General features: G+C 36.4%; 1 protein-coding gene across 1 annotated transcript; it reads right to left on the reverse strand.

Annotated features, from left to right (window-relative positions):
- Positions 1 to 66: 66 nt before the first annotated feature.
- Positions 67 to 18,443, reverse strand: ZNF330 (zinc finger protein 330). The gene is made up of 10 exons (XM_074229253.1): positions 18,080 to 18,443; positions 13,259 to 13,390; positions 10,169 to 10,188; positions 9,994 to 10,064; positions 7,828 to 7,907; positions 5,960 to 6,086; positions 5,457 to 5,561; positions 3,556 to 3,602; positions 2,148 to 2,265; positions 67 to 822 (listed from the first exon to the last, which is right to left on the reverse strand). Exons 2-10 carry the CDS (start codon positions 13,376 to 13,378, stop codon positions 554 to 556), a joined length of 957 nt encoding a protein of 318 aa, XP_074085354.1. The 5' UTR covers positions 13,379 to 13,390; positions 18,080 to 18,443; the 3' UTR covers positions 67 to 553.
- Between the last annotated feature and the right edge of the window lie 2,361 nt (positions 18,444 to 20,804).

Here is a 20,804-nt window from a genome sequence, read left to right on the forward strand (position 1 = left end):
CAACACTTTTGATGTCTTTTCTTCAAAAATGAAGGACAAATATTATTAAAAAGGCCAATTCAAAAATTAAGACAACATGAATATTTAATGATATTTCAGAATATATATTATATACCAGAAATCTGGAATCTATTGACACGAGAAGAATACATTAATGAATTTCTACAATAGCACAAACTGTAAAATAAGATGGAATTAGACACAATTAAGAAAAATGAAAATTTAATTTCCAACAAATACAATTATCTTCCTATACTACCAATCCCACATCTCCAGTTCTGTTGTGAATCCCCAAGATAATAATCAGGAACGACTTCATCCATGATGCTTCAATACTTGGGTGAATAAGAATAACAATTTCCTCTCAAGTCATTTTCCTTGTGCTACAAGTTTGATTTTTAGTTTTCTATAAAAGACCTATGCCCCCTTTTCCCTTAATAAGCATGGCTACCCTTTAGCACAAGATCTAACTATTACTATTGAAAACCACATACACACACACACACACTCTTCTGTCAGACACTATATCACTCATGTCTAAGAAATGTAATTCTTAGTCTTCAGACTCCTCATAGTGAGCATAGCCACTAGCATAGGTCCTTCCTAAATTCAAATTAGTGAATAGATCTGTGGTCTCTGTATCTGAATCTTTTCCTCCTTCATCCTCTTCCTCATCATCCTCTTCTGCTTCATAGTCATCCTCTTCTTCTTCCTGGCATCCCGTATCTCCATACTTTCCAAGATTCTTCCAATAAGCATCATACCCAGAAGCTCCATCTGCTTCTTCACCTCCTGTTTGCCGGCCAAACTTCAAGGAGCGTGCTACAACAACAAAGGCATAAATTCAGTATTTACAACTTAAAAAATCTTTTCTCTAAGATACACATGACCTGTATATGACAGACTCTTTGACAAGACACAGACATCTCAATAGCAATCTGGCAGCTCTCTCCCAAAAGAAATTAATAAGGGCTGGTCATTTTGCAGGTCTCGGCATTTCTTACTTTGAGACCCCAGGTTACACACTATTGCTAGTTTGTTCTCAAACTTTTTTTTTACAGTAATAGGAAAATAGAAAAGGTGTATAACTATGCTGGGTAGAGAGGGAGAACTATTTTGTTAAGACACAAGAACACTATCATAATACAAAGTAAGTATCAAATCTAATTTCTTGACCATAGTAGTAGCAAAAAGAAATATTTTAACTAGGATAGTGTTACAACAAAAGTTTGTTCTTTTGTTTGTTCTCTTATGTGATTTTACTCCTTAAAAAATTAGACACATAAATGAACAAAATATGTGGAAAACAGATTCAATTTGTCTTATTTTTCTACAACTGAAAATTTGAAAAATAAATCAGTAAATGGATTAGCCTAGAGGAAAAGCAATCTTTATTAAAATATAGACAAAATATAAAAATAAATATAAAAATAAACTTCTTGTTTTTCATTTGAACTCAGAAAAGTCAATTTTCTTGATTAAATATATATTTTTTACAGAAGTCATCTGTCAACCTAATAGAATTTTAGCCCTAGTAGCTTTTTTCATTTAATGAACGTGCAATTTCACTGGTGAAAGCAACTCCTGATAGAAAACTCTACCAATGCAGACTGGCAAATTCTCTTTGACAAATTGTCTTGGTTCCTGGGACACTGATAGGTTAAGTGATGAGTCTGGGGTCTTATAGTCAATATGTATCAGAGGCAGCTCTTCCCAATTTGTGGTCTGTTCTCTAGCCACTATCCCATGGGCATCTCTCATTCTATGATTATGATCAAACATTTTAAGACTAGCTTGGGAAATAGCCCTGTAATTTCACCCAACCTAAAATTACCATCAAATATTTCTTCCGAATTTAGTAGCTAACCATAAATAAGAAAATGAAGGGCAGAGGGCTGGGATGCAAAATAAAGCTCAGTTCTTTAAATTTCTGTCTCTTGTAAAGAATTCACTAAGACAAGCTTATGGCTGATCACAAAAACTATCTCCTCAAAATGATTTATTTCCAAGTTAAATTGAAAAATGATCCAATATTCTTCCCTGTACCCTCTATCACAGTAATATCAAGTCTAGTTTTCTTAACTAGATGAAAACAGCAAGCACAAACAGGTTCTCCTCCAATATAATGCCTAAGAATGTACTCTTACTTGACATGCTCAGATCTTTAGTCTCCTGAGTTTCATGCCCACATTTAGGACAGGGAGGTTCTTTTCCTTTTTCTTGCTTAAACACTTTACTCCTTGTATGATCATCACAGAAACAAGCCTAAGAAGAAAAGAAGGGAATAATTGAGTGATAACACTTTAATCAAGTTCAAGAAACAATCTTGACTGTGCACAGAGGAAAATCAAGTTTTCACAGGATCAGAGAAATCTCCCTTCTGGAAAGGAATACAATTAACTAGAGATTCTTAGAAGAGACAAAGTCTGTATCAGTCCATCCAGTGCCAGTAAATTATAATGCAAAATTACAACTTAGCACAGGGTGACATCTCCTTTTAATATGAACTACACCATAGCCAGAGGCATTCAATACAATAAAAAGATTTCTCCTATATAATAACAATAAATGTTCAAAATTGAAGTAGGCAAGAATCAAAAATTATAAATTGAAATTTCATTATCAATTAGCAAATCTGATCTAAAGGAAAAATTAATGCTGGATATGTTCTTGAAAGAAAAACAACTATGAAAGGGTTTACTGTGATCAAAATATAGTTAAGTGATCCATAATAATGTAGAAAAGTCTAAGGTACAGATCCTCTACTCTCTTTGTGTCATGCACCCCTGTGGGCCACCATGGACCCCTTCTCAGAATGTCTTCAAATGCAACAAAAATGTGTAGGATTGCAAAGGAAACCAAGTATATTTAAATAGTTATCAAAATACTAAATATTGATTGATGATTAATGTTTGCCCTTTGTTCTCAAAAAAGACCATGACATCAGGGAGGTGATGCCATGAGATGCATGTGAATTGGATGTGAGTGAGGGGGGGGTGCTGTGCTACGTTACCAGCTTCACTCCTTCCTCCAGAGCCATCTGAGTACAGTGGTCAGATATGAAACAGGACAATAGGAAATGGCCCTGGATAAGAGGCAATCAGGGTTAAGTGATTTGCCCAAGGTCACACAGCAAGCAAGTATCTGAGGCCAAATTTGAACTCGGGTCCTCCTGATCCCAGACACATCTTTCCTTTCTGGTAACAATATAATTTTTTTAATTAAGAGCAAAATGGTCCATTTATATGACATTTATTGAAACATAGATAATATGTTGATTTCTCCTACAGTGGGAACAGAAATGGTGGAAAGAGCACTTGATCGGGATTCAGATTAACTGGGTTTTAGTCCCATTTCTGCTCTGATACAACCACAAACAGGTTAAAGGGACTCAACCTTTCAAAGTTGATATTTCCTCATTTATAAACTATAAAGTGAGGAGATTGCTCAAGTACCTTCCAGCCATAGGATGTTTATGAACAATCCAAGAGCTGGTTGCTGAATTAGAATCATGAAGGAAATCCTGCACTCAAATATTCAGACTTTCATTCCTACCTTACAGCGGAGGCATGAGTGTTGTCCCAGTCTGTTACAAGAAACACCTGTGAGAGAAGATAAAGTTTTGTCATTTTCACACTAACACTGACATTGCTATTTTCCATCAATTTCTATCTAAGGTTGAACCCTCAGATCCAATATCTATATTGCAATTTTTTTCACACAGGTTATTAAGTCTGAGGTCATATTTGAACTCAGGTTCTCTTGATTCCAGGGCCAGTACTCTATCCACTGTGCCACCAAGCTGCCCCTACTTGTAATTCCTTTGTACCAAAATGCAAACTTCAAAATGAGCACATACAGTGATGATGGAAACCCAATAAAGCAAAGTAAAATCTACAAAATCTGTGGATATTTTCATTCCTGGAGCTTTACTTTTTCTACAGTTACTGCAGGTTTCTCCAATTTGCGAGCCACTGACAATTTGCTGCCACCATCATCTTTTACCTCTCTAATCCAAGCAAGGTACCCACACATGACTTGGATTTTTCAAAGGACTACCTCAAACATAATACAGATGAAGGAACTGAAAAATGAGAGAGCTTAAATGACTTGCTGCTTAGCTAGTGTCTTGGAGCAGAATCTGAACACAGGCATTCTATACATTATGTCCCTAACTTCCTATTAGTCAAAAAAAGATGAATATTTACAAATGGGATTTAAAATATTCCAATGACATGAAGTTTCGTTGCCTAATTTTAATTTTTAATTATCTTCCAGCAGCATATTTTTAACACATACAGTACAATTTTCCAATAAATTTTCATTAGAGATAAAGATGACTATGTATTTATAAGATATGTTATGATGCAATGATGTCAAACCCAAATAGAAATTAGAGCAACTAATCCATATATAAGAATCCCTGCAGGCTACATTTTGACTTACTGTAAAAATGTATGTTATCTATGTTTTATTATCTTTTTATTTATTTTGTTGAATACTTCCCAATTAATTTTAATTTGGTTTGGGCCACACTCCAGAATGTTGCTAAAACTCAAACTAAAAATTCCTGCAATTCAGTTATAATGTCAAGTGCATAAATTATTGGATGCAATCAGCTAAGAAATAAAAGTAGTCTATACTTGTTGGACTAATGTGGAACCATTGGCAAAACATTTCAAGAACCTTTCCATGTTCCAAGAGCAATTAGTGAGAAAATGAAGAACAAACCAGATGGCAGGGAAAAGGAAGCCTTTAAGAATTAATTATAGCAAACAAAAAGAACATTGTGAATTTACAATGAGACTCATTTTAATATTACATACCAATGACAGAGAGAACATTCTCTCTTGGATTGCTGATGATTATAAAGCTTTGGGCCTTTGCTTGTGTCTCTTACTGCATCACTAAAAGATGACAGCATTATAACCCTATCATTCACTGTTCCCTGCTTTTTATTCCATGTGCTATAAAACACATCTAGGAAAAATATCAGTGCTTTGCTACATATTTTGAAATGTATCTAAAGGCTCAAACTTGATTCATAATTGCAAACTCCTTTTAATCTTTGAAACTTTGTCTAATAGCCTAGAAACAGTGCAAACTGTACATCTTAGAAATCCCTTAGTAGATGAACCTACTTTAAAACCAGAGATAAGGAACTATCTAGAAAGTATTTCTTGTAACAAAGTCTACATAAGCCTTCGAATGTATTTCTAATACAGAAACTCCACTAACTGAATTATGTAAGTATCAAGTCTTGTGGAAAATAAGTTGGCTTTATTTTCAAAAATAAAAGTAATCTAGAGTCAGTATGTGTTTTTGAATTGTTTTATCCAACAATGGAAAATCAATTCTCACTTAAATTATCAGTCCATTGGAAGCATGCTATTTGTTCCACTAAATGTTAATCCTCTTAAAAGGATAGACAAAACAACTTAGAAGAAATTACTTACATTTAAACGTTTCTGCCTCCAAAACCTGGCAGCTGGCTTGATGTTCAAATTGATCATCTTCACACAGGAAATTATGGCAAAAAGAGCAGCTGAATATTCTTCCTCCTGTTGGCATTTCCAAGACAATACCCAGATGTGATCACATAGTAAAGTTAAGTGAACTTAAATGAGACTGCTTTAAGAAAGTGGTGTTCTAGCGAAGGTGAACATAAAAATAATCTGGAAGTTTCTGACAATTGTCAGACTATAGGGGAAGATAGTTTATGGTCCTCAGTTCTTCTTCCCCACTGCCCTTCTCTATCTGTCCCCAAACAACACTCACAATTCTTAAAGAAGACTATTGGATCCTTGTTACTACAAACACTGCCAGTGCCTGCCACTTTCCATATTGTCATGACAACTAATAACACTGCCAACAGCAGCTATAAAAGAGTAATAATCCAATTTATCCAATAAAGCAGAATAACTCTTTCGCTTACTTTGCTTTATTTCTAATAGCTTACCATGGTCCCATACACCTCTTTCACATTCAACACATTCTGCATCAGTAAGAGGGCAGGTACAAGCATGTGTACTCAAACATTTCCTCCCATGGCAAACCCAAGCTTCACAGAAGTCACAGATAGCACCCTGAAACCAAAGAGGGGAAAAATGTTAATCTTTGCCACTGACCATTTCCAAGTCCACCTTTGGGGCAATAAATGGTTTCATAGCAGGAAAGTTCACCAAGGACACAAATATCACAGCCTGAAGAGCTGACAACTATTCCCACATACAGACCCTAATTGAAAACCATAAGGACAGAGGGAAAAGGACTAGGACAACTTTAACAAAATAAAATCCATGAAATCAGCTACCTATTTATCTACGCCGCATTAGAGAGAGTATTATACATTATTAAATCAAAGTGAGATGCTAGACACAATGGCTTCTTCACTTGTATCTCTCCAAATAAATTCCATTTAGTTGTAGCCTTCATGAACTTCTTTGCCAAGGGCTTTTTTTAACTGAATGAACTTTGGGATCAACATTTTTTATTTTAAAAAAAAAAGAATATGCATATCTCTCCAAATAAATTCCATTTAGTTGTAGCCTTCATGAACTTCTTTGACAAGGGCTTTTTATAACTAAATGAACTTTAGGATCAACATTTTTTATTTTAAAGAGAATATGCACATAATTTCTTTTTTTTTTATGTTTTTGCAAGGCAAATGGGGTTAAGTGGCTTGCTCAAGGCCACATGGCTAAGTAATTATTAAGTGTCTGAGAGCAGATTTGAACCCAGGTACTCCTGACTCCAGGGCGGGTGCTCTATCCACTATGCCACCTAGCCGCCCCTACACATAATTTCTAAAGATCATGAAGTTATTCTAGAATTAATGAGATAAAATCCTAAAAGTGTGATTTAAAAAGACAGCTGATGATGTTCTTTTATGATCACTCAGAATGCTTCTTCGTCGACAAAGATAAAGTTGAATACAAATCAAGCCCCAGAGTAAGTTACTCTAGTTCTATTCCAGGCTAAAAGAGTACACATACTAAATGTTCTTCTAATAAAGACTCTTCGATCTTGTACAGTGGTAACAATACATGGAACAGTAAATCTGCAGAATGTTTTTGGCTCTTAAAGTGGAATGCTAATGCATATGCCACTAAAAGAGCCATAATTCTGAAATACAGCACTTTACTAGATACATGCCCTAATTATGTGTGATTATATTTAAATGGTTTTATTGGTTTGTCCATCTAATAAATGGAAGCAATTATATTCCTCATTCATACACCTTAGGGAATTTTTAAAAAGGAGAATGTTTTGCTTGACTATGCATATTCATTACAAGGTGAGGTTTTTTTTCCCCCTTTTCTTCCAGTGAGGGGAAAAAGATAGGAGAGGAAAAAAAAAAAAAGAAAGGAAATTTAAATTTTTCTTAAAAGCTAAAGCTATTAGACACAAATAAGCTACCAAGAAATAGTAGAATTTTAGCTTTAACTGTTTCTTTAACTAAAGACCTGATTGATTAGGACGCTTAGAATATTGAAGGATCCATAGCTTAAATTAAACCAAAAATAAAAACAAGTGGCAACTCATGGACAAAATTTGTCTTCCTATTATTAGTCCTACTATTAAAAAGATTTGCATTCCTTGATCATAATAACAAAGAAAAAAATGCACATGAATATTAAAGCAGAAGTTATTTGGGGATTTAAAATTTTCTACAAATTCACAAGCTGGTAATTCAGAATGACTATCACAGAGAGAGAAAAAGATAATACTTGATATCAAACTTAGAAAGATGTTTTCCATCAGAATGATTTACTATCCTTAATATGTTGTTTTACATTATAAGATGATGTATTTTAGATAGCTTACCACCATTGAAAGGCCAGTACTATATACACCAGCATGCTTTATGACACAATCTGAAGACTTCATCATACATTTTGTTTTTCCTATGTTTAAAAAAGAAAAAGATAATTTAAAAAGGTTTTAAATTCTCTTTGAAGATTAATACAAAAAAATTCACTAAGCCTTAATTTTTTTCCCTCAGTTTATTCTCCTTCAGAAAATAGCCCAGGAAGAAAACAAATTAAAATCAACATTCTTTACTACTTATCTGAGTGACTAGGAAAGTGGTTATAACTAAGACATTCAATTGTGGGTGGAAGTTCTTTCTAGATAAGTAATATTAGTAAATATAAATAAAAATTTTGTGCAATAGTTATTTATATTCAAAACCATACCAAATATAAATCTGTTAACAAACTTATAATCTAATAACACTATTAAGCATCTTGTGAAACAAAACCAGAAACTATATACCGCACACTTAAAAATGCACTCATTACTATTTGATAATCATTTATTTCTGTTATGTTTAAGACCCAATATAACATTCAACTTGGTACTGTAGGGGGATAAATAATAGCCTGTGAATCAGGAAACACACATGCACACAAACACACATACACACATGCTCTTTCCCAATGCCTACCTGGAGCTCTTGACCTAGCCTTTCCATTAACTCTTACCTATGTGACACAATCTCTCTGGGTCTCTCTTCTCATTGAACACAGCTAAATTCCATTCCACATTTAAGATACTATGAAAATGCTTAGGTTTTTTAAAAGTTCTATTAATTTCATATTATATAATTCAAATATAATAAAAGACTAGATTTAATATTGTTAATTTAATTTTGCAGAACTACCTCATGACACCAAGACAAAGAGTATTTACAGAGTTTAAATATCTGATTAGCCATGCTAACCATTTCTGAAAAATAGTCAATAAATAAATAAATAAATTTGTTGAGGCCAATGACTCCAGATAAGTCAATGAGAATCACTACTGACAAAATGAAAAACCCCAATCTTCATCCTAGTCAGACGACAAGGAAATCATGAGGGAAAATGCTTTTTAAGGCACTCAGGACTATATAAATCTCATATATCACCATTTCTAAGCACTCATCCAAAATTAAAATGGAAAAATGGTTAAGAGAAACAATTTTACAACATCTGCCTAACTATGAAACAAAATCTTTAGGCAAAAAAGTTGCTAGAGATGAGAGATGTTACAGAAAATGAGAAAGCAACTCTATCCAGCAACTATTCAACATTCCCCATGCTTCTAATATCAACTAAGAACATAGGCTGGTACAGTATATACAACGAAAATGCTTCCTTCCTTAGAATTTCTCCACTATTATCATCAAATAACAATTCTATATTTACTACCATTGTCCACTCCCAACAAAATCAGGAAATTGACCTCTCAATCTTCCTTCTAACATCAGTTCCCTTATGTAGCTCAGAATCACATCCCTTAGATACCATATTCCAATGAATTCATATGGTAAGCCAATGACCATTTAAGCTTACTTTTTCTGTTCCTAGTTCTAAAAGTGACATTAAAAGTTTGTATGAAAGAATGATAAATAAATGGCTTTCTACTATATTACTTTCATCTATCATTCATGAATGTAGCTAAATCCTTTATGAACCTGCTTATTTTAGGTTAAATGTCCTTTCATGATGAAAAATGACATTTTTATTATCTAAAATAAGTAGCATAACCTACTCTATTTTGAACTGAAAACAGGCAACACAGGCAATATGATTTCAAAAGATAAGAACCCGTCCAAGCTATTAATAGTTATGTGGAAAAAAATGCTTCGAATCACACCCACCAGATTAGCAGGCTCTAACAAACAAATTTCTAAACAAGTGGATCTTTATAAATCAGATGTAGAATATTAGCCATGTAAAAACTAAAATTTTTCTTTAAAAGAGCCTGAAACTTTCAACTTTTTCCCAACATTTTACTGACTCTTAGGCAAACAAGGACAATGATATTTTTTGTGCAAGTCAAAAAGCAATGTATTATAACATTGAGTTTATCTGTGGGACAGATTGCTTGTTATAAGCAACTATAAGATTGCATATGAAGAACATTCAGGTTCAGGTCAAAACTTATTAACATCACAAACAGAATTCTGTGTAAAGAAAGAGATGTGTCCTTTTCATATATACTTACCACATTGTGCACACAGAGGTAACTTCTGCACAGAATTACAAAAGTAACAAAAGGCTCTATTCTTCTGTCGTCTTGTTATGAGAAATAAAAATAAAAAGTGAAGTCAACTAATCATAAAAAATAAGGTGCAAATTTCATAATGAAATGTACGAAGAAAAAATGAATAAATTTTTACCTTTGACATTTATCACATTCCTGTAAGAAAAAAACACATTAAAATTTATGTTCTATTGGCATAATATGGTAATGAGTTTATAAAGATTATATCATAAACTTAATTCAGTCGGTACTTTTTTAGGTGACTAAATGCAAACTTAATTAGGAATGTTGACTTGAGTGGAATCACATAATGAATTATGTGTTTATGAAATGGAGATATGGAAACAAAAAGACAGGAACAGAAAACAAAGTTACATCCAGGGATGAAAAAAAAAGGCAAAACATAGGACATTAAAATACAGTAGAAGAAATGGGAGAATAAAACAAAGACTAAAAAAAAAAAAGATGAGTAACATTATGAGGACAAGAAAGATACAGAATTTAAAAAGGGGAAAGCCGAAGTAGCTCAGTGGCACATGGTAAATGGGGGAGATTTTTAAAAAGGCAGGAGGAGACAAGGATGCATCAAATGCTAATTTACACATCTTTGAATAATTCCAGTCCAGAATTGTTGGCCTACCCTGTTCAGAACCATATTTTTATAAAAACTACAAAGAAATTCCTCCTGGAAGGGCTTTCTACACAAGTGGTAGGGGCAGTGATATAATAGCAGTTCTTGGGGAAACATCAGACCAAACCAGGAATGTAGCACAAGTATAGAGAAAAATGAACAAATAAGGGAAGGAACATCGCTATAAATGAAATTCAGACAGTGTAACATTTATTACATAACTATTCTGTGAGAAGGCTTCTGCTGGACACCAAGGATACAAAGACAAAAGAAAGTTGGTTCTAGTCTTCAATAAGATTACCTTCTTCAGAGTATGAGAGGTACATAGATCAGCAGTCTAAGAAATAAGAACATGAGGAAAAGAACTCTTATGTTAGTATCAATGTATAATACCAAGAGTTCATAAAGAATACAGAGGCTGGGCTAAGTTTTGGAGGATTAGAATGAAGAAGAGAGGATGAACATGGAATCCTGTAAAGAGACTGGAACTGAGGAGCATCAGGATGGGAAGACCCCACAAAATTATCCATCTGACTACCATCTCAGTCGAACTCCAAACAGGACAGCTTCTACTAGAGAAAGAGATGAACAGAGCTACAGACAACATCCCTCATGTCTATTGTAGTGAGATCTGTAATGAACAAGGATCAATGAAATTACCCGGGTCCTTTTCAGAGATATAAGCAGCAAAATGACTAAATTAACCATTCAAGAGACTTATAATAGAGTAAAAGAGAAGCAAAAAGATATCCATGTATGTAAAGGGAGCTGAAGAGGTAGAAGATGAGAAGTGAAAAGTTAGGGAAATTTAAGTATTACCCACTGGTTTCCATTCCCTTGATAACTGTTGATCATAACAGTTTAATCACTTTGGACATTTCTTATTCTCTGACACTTTCAATAAAAAATGCTCTCTATGTCTTCCTGGTGGGTTTCACCCATTTCTTAAGAGAGTCAAGAGGACTGGGTCCTCAAGAGATGGAGCTATGTCACTGTACTTTGACAGTTGGGTTCTCCCGTGTCCCAAGAGAACCATCCAAGAAGGAACAGCAGACCCTAAAGTCTACTCTTTTACCTTCAGATCCTAGAGATTTTGAAACTTTGCTACCCAGTTTTTTACAGAATACAGTCCTTCCAAGTCTGTAAGCATCCCAAACTACAGAGATCAAGAATGTTGATAAGCTTCCAATGCTAACTAACCAGGGCAAGAGCTAGGGAATGTGGAAGGGATTTGCTGACTCTTTATCAGAAAACTTCTCATAGAACAGAACTAAAATCCAGAGTTCAATACCTAAATAGTTGATTAGCACATAAAGTTATAACAATATATCCTGTTATCATTATTAAAATATTATTTTGGAGACAACTCTTCTAAACCACTAACAATGAAATATTTCCTTATGGAGATATAGTCTCTGTTTAGCATACCTTATGCCAGGTGTTATTCAGAGGATAAAATGAAATATAATCAGTGCAGGAAACATAGGTATGTACATACATGGAAACAAGCATCATGTCACATCAATTTCCAGACTAAATTTAAACGTGATAACACAATGTAAATAATGGAACTCATGTTTTCACTGTAATCTATAAATAACATCATCTGGCTTCATCAATTTTTGCTCTAAATCATCACCTCTTCTCTTTCTACACTGTCAAGCTGGGTTATCTCAACAATTCCTATGGGTATCTCCTCATCTACAGATTCTCTAATCCATCTCTCCCTCAACATCACTACTTGATTCACATCCAGAAACAATAACTGTCTGTTTGGCCTCTCCATTACAATCACAAATCAATCTGTCAAAAACAAAATTTCCCCAAAACCCATCTCTCCTCCAAACATGCCTATCTCTTTTGAGGGCACCCTCAATCACCTCTCCAGATCATCCTCTCCACATCCAATTAGTTGCCAGGTCCTCTCGATTTTACCTTTCTAGCATCTCTTACATCCACTCCCTTTTCCCTCTAATCCCGGTGACAATCTCACAAAACCCACAGAAATAGCCTCCTTACTGATCTCCATGTTGCTACTCTCTTTTCCAATTTATCCTCCAAACAGGTGCCAAATTAATAATATTAAAACACAAATCTGACCACTGCAAAAAGAATTTTTAGTGGTTCCCTCATGCTCTAGAATAAAATACAAACACTGATTTGGCATTTAAAGCCCTCTACAATCTGGGTTTATTTTACATTACATCCCTTTAAATACTCCATGCTCCAGCCAAACTGACCTCCTTGCCTTTCCCCAAATTCAACATCGAATTCCAATGCAAATCTTCCAGTAAAAACTGTTCCTCCTGCCAAGAATGCACTCCCAGCTTTCCTCTACCTTTTAAACACTCTTTCATCAGTTCAGGTTATACCTTTTTCTCAAAGTTTGATTTTTTCCAGTCATACAATAATTATGTATAAGTGCATCTAGTAGCTCTTTAAAGAAGTGACTATTTAGATTTTTGAAGGTCAAAGGTCCAGAACAAAGTCATGTGTGGGGGTAATGTAGGGAGGAAGGGGTGTGTGTATGTGTGTGTGTGTCAGGAGTGCAGGATTTACTTAATGTGTAGTTAATTGAAATGGGGGGAAAATTACCATTGATGCATTACATGGATGTTTAGCTAAATCAATATTGCTTCTTGCTGCTCTTAGTTGTTTTTCACGTTCTCGACGGCTTTCAGCTTTCTTCCTTGCTCCAGTCTTTTTTTTAGGCATTTTGCGTACTTTCTGCAGATAAGAGGAAAAGATTTGAGATCTGGTGCATCTTCTACTTTATCCCAACTAAAATTATATAATAATGTTCTCTCAATCTGGTAATTTTGATGGATTAACCACATTATGCAAATTTTTTGAAATATGTAATACATGAGCTATGTTACCTGACAAAGAAATTAGTGTTATTCTCAAAAACAAAGTCCTGGGGTGTCTAGGTGGTGCAGTGGATAGAGCACTGGCCCTGGATTCAGGAGGACCTGAGTTCAAATTTGACCTCCTACACTTAATAATTACTTAGCTGTGTGACCTTAGCCAAGTCACTTAACCCCATTGTCTTGCAAAATAAAAACAAAAAACAGTCTTTTAAAAATAAAGCACTTATTTGCATTCACAAAATAATTCTAAAATACATAATTAAAATTTTATTTGTGCTGAATTCTTCAAAAGAAGCACTATAATTCCCACCTTGAAAAAAAGCATCCAAGCTTTTGTGTGTGTGTATACATACATATATATGATCCTTTACTGCTCCATCAAAATGATACAAAAACAGATTTATAATTTATTGTTCTGCTGACCTGAAAAACTAAATTTAAATATAATAAACTTGACATCATTATTCACAAATATCCATTCTGTAAGAGAGAATATCTTCATGTCATATCTTTTATGTGACTAATCATATAGTCTAAATTATAAGTAATTTTAATATAATAAAATATAATATATTCAAGTTGTTTTTAATAATTTTATTTTTTTCACATAAGTTAGTGATCTACCATTCCCTAATTTAATAGTTCTCTTATTTAGTCAGTTGGAAATTAGCCATTAAGCCATGCTCTGAAATTTCAGAAGGAAAATTTTCTATATTATCATAGGTTAAATAACCCTGATTTTACAGGAAAATAAAATCTATTTAGTATGAATCAGGAAGCTTTCACAAAAGAAGTCTTTTTTATTGCCTTTCTATAAACAAATCAAGCAAAACTAAAGAGGCCACATAGTTCTAAAGCTGAGGCTAGCCATGTGACATTCCAAAGAACTGATATATCCCATCCTAAATGTAAAGCAGTAACTTTTTCATTTGAAAAATGAAGTCTACTCTCTTAAGACTACAGACCACCTTTTCATGTGAGGTATGTACAAAAATCATCAGATCATAGAGTTAGAGATGGAAGGAATCATATGCATCTGCTACTCCAACCATATCATTTTACAGATAAGAAATGAGACTCAGTGAAGTTAAATGATTTGTCCCAATTCCCAAAGCTAGTGAGAGGCAGAGACAGATTTCAAATCCCAAATAGAAGAGAACTCATACACAACAGAATAGAAGGGTTCACCAGATTCATTTATAGATGACAGTAATTATATCAGGACTAAGTATGCTATAGGGTCTCCTCAAGAAATACATTGCCATTTAAGAGGTAGGACTAACCAAATAAAAGGGGGCGGAAATGAATAAAGAACACACTGGGCAACAATATGCATCACTTGGACAGGGATGTTATCTATCAGGACAATGACCTTAATGGCTACAATAATGCTGTAAGGAAAGAGTACTGGATTTGGAATTGAGCTGAATTCAAGTTTACAAACTATGTAAATTTGATCTCTCTGGGCCTCAAATTTATAATCAATAAAATCAAAGCATTCAATTTAATCCATGCTCTAACTTTCAGGGCAACCAATTCAAGGTGTCCATTCATCTATGCAACAACTCTGGAAGGAAGATATTAAGTCTGTAAATTGGTCGAATGGTTGATTGCTTGGTGTTTAGCTTCTTAAGGGACATACAATATTACAAAAGCTTACCATGGAAATACAATTACTGAACTGAGCCTAAAACCACAAATCCATGAGAATGATAAAATCAAGGTAGTTTAGCCCCAGGAAATTTAAACACAGCAGGCAACACAAACAGCTTATAAAACACTTGAACATGAATTCCATCTACAACATTTAAGACAAGTAATCATCTAACTTTCATTTAAAGGGTCTTCAGTGAAGGGGAACTCACTTTTTTGATTAGCACTAAAATCTTGCAAGATTACTCCTTTTACTGAAACTCATTCAGATTTTGAACTCCCATAGGAATCCTGCAGTTCTTGTAAGAAGTGATCAGAGTTTGAAATAGGATGGTGACTGTGATTAGAGAGGGGGACAGGCATGATGAAAGATGTTATGAAAATAAAATTTATAAGACTTGGCAAATAATTGGCTATAGGGAGGAGGGAAAAAGAATTGCTTCCCAGTTTGTGAATCTGGTTGATTTTGGGAACCTTCAACAATGTATATATTTTTTATTAATGAATAACTGAAGCAGAGTCAGAATCAGAGGACCTGGATATGAGTCCTGGTTGTCACTAGCTATCTACATAATCTACCTACATACCATACAAATCATGACTCTTCTTTGGGTTTCCACTCCCTATCAGTAACAGGAAACTGCATTGGATATTTTGATCTAGAATGCAGGATCCATTTGAAAGAACTCTGACACTCCTCACTCCATGACCTCTGACAAAACCTTTAACCTGCTCAGGTCTCACTGTCCTCATCTGAAGTAAAAGGGGTTTGGACTAGGCCCTGCGTGGTCAGGTGGCAGGTCTTGAGATGTCTTTTCAGTTCTAGGTCTATGATACTCAATGCAGGGCATTTCTATGGGTGAAAAGTCACAAGTATCTCCAGAGTCTAAGAAAATACCTCTGGAATATTTGTGGTGCTTCAGAAAAAGAAATGTTCATTAAGCCTTTTATGCTAAAAAAAAAAAAAAAGACAGATTCCCCAACTCCTAGACAGACTTTCTCAGGAACTAGGTCAGTGGAAAAGACTGTTGCCTGCAAAGTACAATCTCAGTTGGGGGATACCTTAATGGCCCACTTAGTTCAACCTGTACCTGGAAAAGATTCCCTTCTAGAAAACTCCAACAAATGGATGTTTAGCTTCTGTTTAAAGACTTCTAGTATCAGGTATGGGATTAGGAGGGATCCCATAATCTTCTGATGAAGCCCAAACTACTTCTGATAGTCCTAAAATTACATTTTTTTTTCCTTTATAGCAAACTTTTAATTTGCAGCTTATGGAGCTAAATGGCAGCTAGATCACATAGTGGATAAAGTATCTGGCCTGGAGACAGAAAGTTACCTCTCTCTCCTTGAGTTTAAATCCAGCCTCAAACTCTTATTAGCTGTGTGACCCTATTCAAATCACTTAACCCTCTTTGCCTCAATTTCCTCATCTGTAAAATAAGTTGGAGAAAGAAAAGGCAAATCATTTCAGAATATGTTCCAAAAAAAACTCCAAAAAAGGTCACAAAAGAGTCAGACACAACTGAAAAACACCTAGAAAAAAAAACTATGCAAGTAATATAACCAGATTTCTTTACTATTTCCTTTATGTTGAGGCATCTTTTATCTAAGCTCTGAATTTCAGGAGTACCAAATGCAGAGGTCTAACAAGCAACGTTTTTTTTTTTTAGGTTTTTGCAAGGCAATGGGGTTAAGTGGCTTGCCCAAGGTCACACAATTAGGTAATTATTAAATGTCTGAGGCCACATTTGAACTCAGGTCCTCCTGACTCCAGGGCAGGTGCTCTACCCACTGCACCCTACAAGCAACTTTTTAATAAATGCTTGCTGAATGAATGATAAGTTGCAAAAGTTTAGAGCTTGGTAAAGTTGAATAAAGATTTGTAAATAGGAATAATAAATATTAACTACATGCTCAATTTAGAGCTATTTCCATTTTGGTTTTGTATCCTCCAAAGAGAAGGCTCTTAATACATGTTTGATGAATTTAATGAAACTGAATTAAACTGAATTCCAAAAGATTCTTGCTATTTGTAGCACTCATCTCACAGGATTCTTCTAAGGATCAAGTAAGATTACATATATGAAGTGCTTTTCAAATTTTAAAGGTCAATGATTATTAATCTACTTAGCCCACTGTGAAAATGACAAAAATCTTTTTTTTAAGGTTTTTACAGAAGTCTAACAAGCAACTTTTTTTTTAAGGTTTTTGCAAGGCTGTGGGGTTAAGTGGCTTGCCCAAGGCCACACAGGGAGGTAATTGTTAAGTGTCTGAGGCAGCATTTGAACTCAGGTCCCCCTGACTCCAGGACCGGTGCTCTATCCACTGTCCCCACAAAAATCTTAAGGATAAAATGTGTGCAGTAGCACTAAAAGGCATAAGGACTTTTCCAGATACCTGTCTCAAATAGGAGCATGAAATTTCAAATGACTGTTCTTTAGATTTCCTTTTCTCTGTCTCTTCCCAACCCTAAATTTCTTATATTTAAGAAACTACAGTACCGAATGAAAAGTGGGAAAGTATTTCCTAATTGGACAAGAAACTGTTGAAAACTGGAAAGAGGGTGAGGCCCTTCCACAAGGGTTCTTTACAAAGTAAAAAAAGATCAATCACTTTTTTGGGGGGGAAATTACAGTTAGATGGGGAGAAGCCTCTGGCCTGCCACTTCATTCCTAGGAGACCTCTTTCCTCCTCTGTGAAATTAGGAGCATGACCCCTGTGGGGGGATAAGTGGGAGCGGCCACAGAGGTCAAGGGCGCTCACAGGAAAGGAGGCGGCCACGTGGGGGCGGGGCCCGGGCAGGGGGAGCCCCTCGGGGGCCGCAGAGTTGGGGTTTCTCACCTCCCGAAGCTTTACTTGGTGTCCCCCGGGCCCCGACTCGCCACCCTACCTGGACGAGGCCGGCCGGAGGAGGCCGCTCCGCCTGGGAGGCCTCGGGTGCGAGGGCCGCCCTCCAGGCCGTCAGCGCCCCTCGCGCGCCTCAGTTTCCTCAGCTGTAAAACAAGGGGGGCGCCGGTCAGAGCGTCGCCCCGACGCCACTCGGGGACCCCTCCCGGGGAGCGGGGGCGCTGCCTTCCCCAAGAACGCGGGGCTGAGCCCCGGCCGCGGCGAATGAGCCGCGAGCCAGGCCCCGCCGCCCGGCACAGCCTCCCCCGCCTCCGGGCCTCTCCCACAGGCCGCGCTGCCCCGCGTCCTCACGGACCAACGGCGGAGGCGCCCGCGGGGCCACGCTGACGGCGGCTGAGTGACAGCGGGCGGAGGCGCCAAGGGCCACTGTGGAGGGGAGGACGGGCCGGAGGGGCGGGCCAGGCGGCGTCCGCCGGACGTCACCACGCACGCATGCGCGCCCACACGTAGGCGGGGCGAGCCTTCCGAGCTGCCAAGCTGCTTTCCGAGGGGCGGGGCTGACATCCGGGGGCGGGGCTGACATCTGGGCGGGGCTGCCTTCCGAGGGGCGGGGCTGGCATCGGGGGGGCGGGGCTCCCTCATGGAGGAAACTAAAGTGCAGCAGAGTCCCTGGGAGATTAGGAAGGAGGGTTTCCACTAGATCAGGAGTTCTTAACCTTTTTTGTGTCACTAGGAAAATTCATAAAAGGAAAATTATTCAATTATTTTTTGAAAAACTAATTAATAGGAGCAGCTAGGTGGTGCAGTAGATAGAGCACAGGCCTTGGAGTCAGGAGGACCTGAGTTCAAATCCGACCTCAGACACTTAATAATTTCCTAGTTGTGTGGCCTTGGGCAAGCCACTTAACCAACCCCATTGCCTAGCAAAAACTAAAAAAAAAAAAGAAAAGAAAAAAGAAAGAAAAGAAAAACTCATTAATAAGTCATAAAAATTAACAATTTCATGAACCATAGTTAAAAAAGATTTTTAAACAAGTTCACGGACCAGAATGATTAAAACATTTTTTAAAAAGTTCATGGGCCATTGTTGTCAAAAGATAGTTTGATGGATACATAGATGACAGAAAAGTAATAGAGGCAGATAGATATAGATGATAGATAATAGATACATAGATATATAGAGAGGCATATGACAGATAAGTGATATAGATAAAATGATATAGATGATAGATTGATACATAGATAGGATATGATAGGTGAGATAGATATAGATAGATGATAGACAGACATAATAGGTGATAGAGATAGATATAGATGATACATTGACATAGGCAATTAATAGGTGTAGAGAGAAATAGATAAAAATGATAGGTAATAGAGATAGATTGACAGAAAGATATAAATAGATGATAGATGATAGACAAAAAGGTAAACATTTGATAGATGACTGATATAGATATAAGTAGATGATAAACAGATAGACATATGATAGATGAGATATAGAAATTATAAAGATATATGTAGATAGACATATTATCAAACAGGTGATATAGAGAGATAGACATCATAAATAGGTGATATAGATTGATAGAAATAGATATATAGACAGATTGTGCATTTTTTTCCCAAGTTCATAGGCCCCAGATTAACCTCCTGCCCAAAAGGATGAGGGTAGGAAGACAGGAAGGGAAAGTTAGACCCACTGGGGAAGAAGGAAAGCAGAAGAGAAGAAACAAAGAACTGAGTTTTCCCTTCCTAACTTTCCTATCTCTGTTTAAGGCTTCACCCACTGCCTTTGGACTCTGCCAAGGCTCATCATCTCAGTCATAAGATCCATAGCTATAGAGCTGGGAGGGACCTCAGAGGTCACCTGAGTCTTCCCTCACTTTATAGATGATGAAACTGAGACCCACAGAGGTTCAAATTATTTCAACAAATATTTATTTAATACCTATCATGTGTTGGCTACTGAATTAAATGCTGGAGATACAACAAAAGTAAAAGGGAGAGTCTGGCCTCAAGGAACTTCCAATCTAATATAGGAAAAACATATGAACATATAGGTTGTTGCCTTGGCCAAGTCACACAGGTAGCAAGCATTAGAGGTGAGAATTGAACCAAGTCCTCTCATGTAGGTCAGTGCTTTCCCCCCTCTATTTCCCAATAAATTGCCAAGCCTTGCTTCTTGCTTCTACCCCTTTTTTCTTTACTTACAAGATTGGATAGCTAGGTTGTACAGTGAATAGAGCACTGGCCTTGGAGTCAGGAGGATGGGTGTCTGGTCTCAGACATTTGATACTTACTAGCTGTGTGACCTTGGGCAAGTCATTTAATCCTGATTGCCTACATCCAGTACCATTTCCAATGGTCCTGATTCATATCTGGTCATTGGACCTATATGACTCTGAAGGAGAAAGTGAGACTGGTGACCTAGTACAGTCCCCCTCACTCAAATCCAATTCACATGCTTGTCATGGATCACCTCCCTGATGTGTCATGGTCTTCTTCAAGAATGGAGAACAAACATTATTATTCACAAGACCACCAATCTTAGTTCAGAATCTCATCACCTCTAACTTGTTCTGTTCTATGACTGGAAACCCTTAATTGGTCTCCCTGACTCTAGTTTCTCATTTCTTCCATCTACCTATCACAAAACAGCTATATTGATATTTGTAAAATACAGATTGTTTCCTCTTCAAGAAGCTTCTCTAGCTCCCTATTGCCTCCTGAAAAGTCTACAAATTCTTCAGTTAGAGTTTAAAAGA

The sequence above is a fragment of the Macrotis lagotis genome, chromosome 3 (assembly GCF_037893015.1).
Source record: "Macrotis lagotis isolate mMagLag1 chromosome 3, bilby.v1.9.chrom.fasta, whole genome shotgun sequence".
Taxonomy (NCBI): domain Eukaryota; kingdom Metazoa; phylum Chordata; class Mammalia; order Peramelemorphia; family Peramelidae; genus Macrotis; species Macrotis lagotis.

What these genes read in the sequence shown, in the direction of transcription:
- ZNF330 (XM_074229253.1), bottom strand. Translation starts at nt 13,378, where the DNA reads ATGCCTAAAAAAAAGACTGGAGCAAGGAAGAAAGCTGAAAGCCGTCGA. An exon ending in ACCTCTGTGTGCACAATGTG is followed by an intron (nt 7,908 to 9,993) that starts GTAAGTATATAT and finishes TTTTAAACATAG; the next exon opens with GAAAAACAAAATGTATGATG. An exon ending in AAGAGGTGTATGGGACCATG is followed by an intron (nt 5,562 to 5,959) that starts GTAAGCTATTAG and finishes AAATGCCAACAG; the next exon opens with GAGGAAGAATATTCAGCTGC.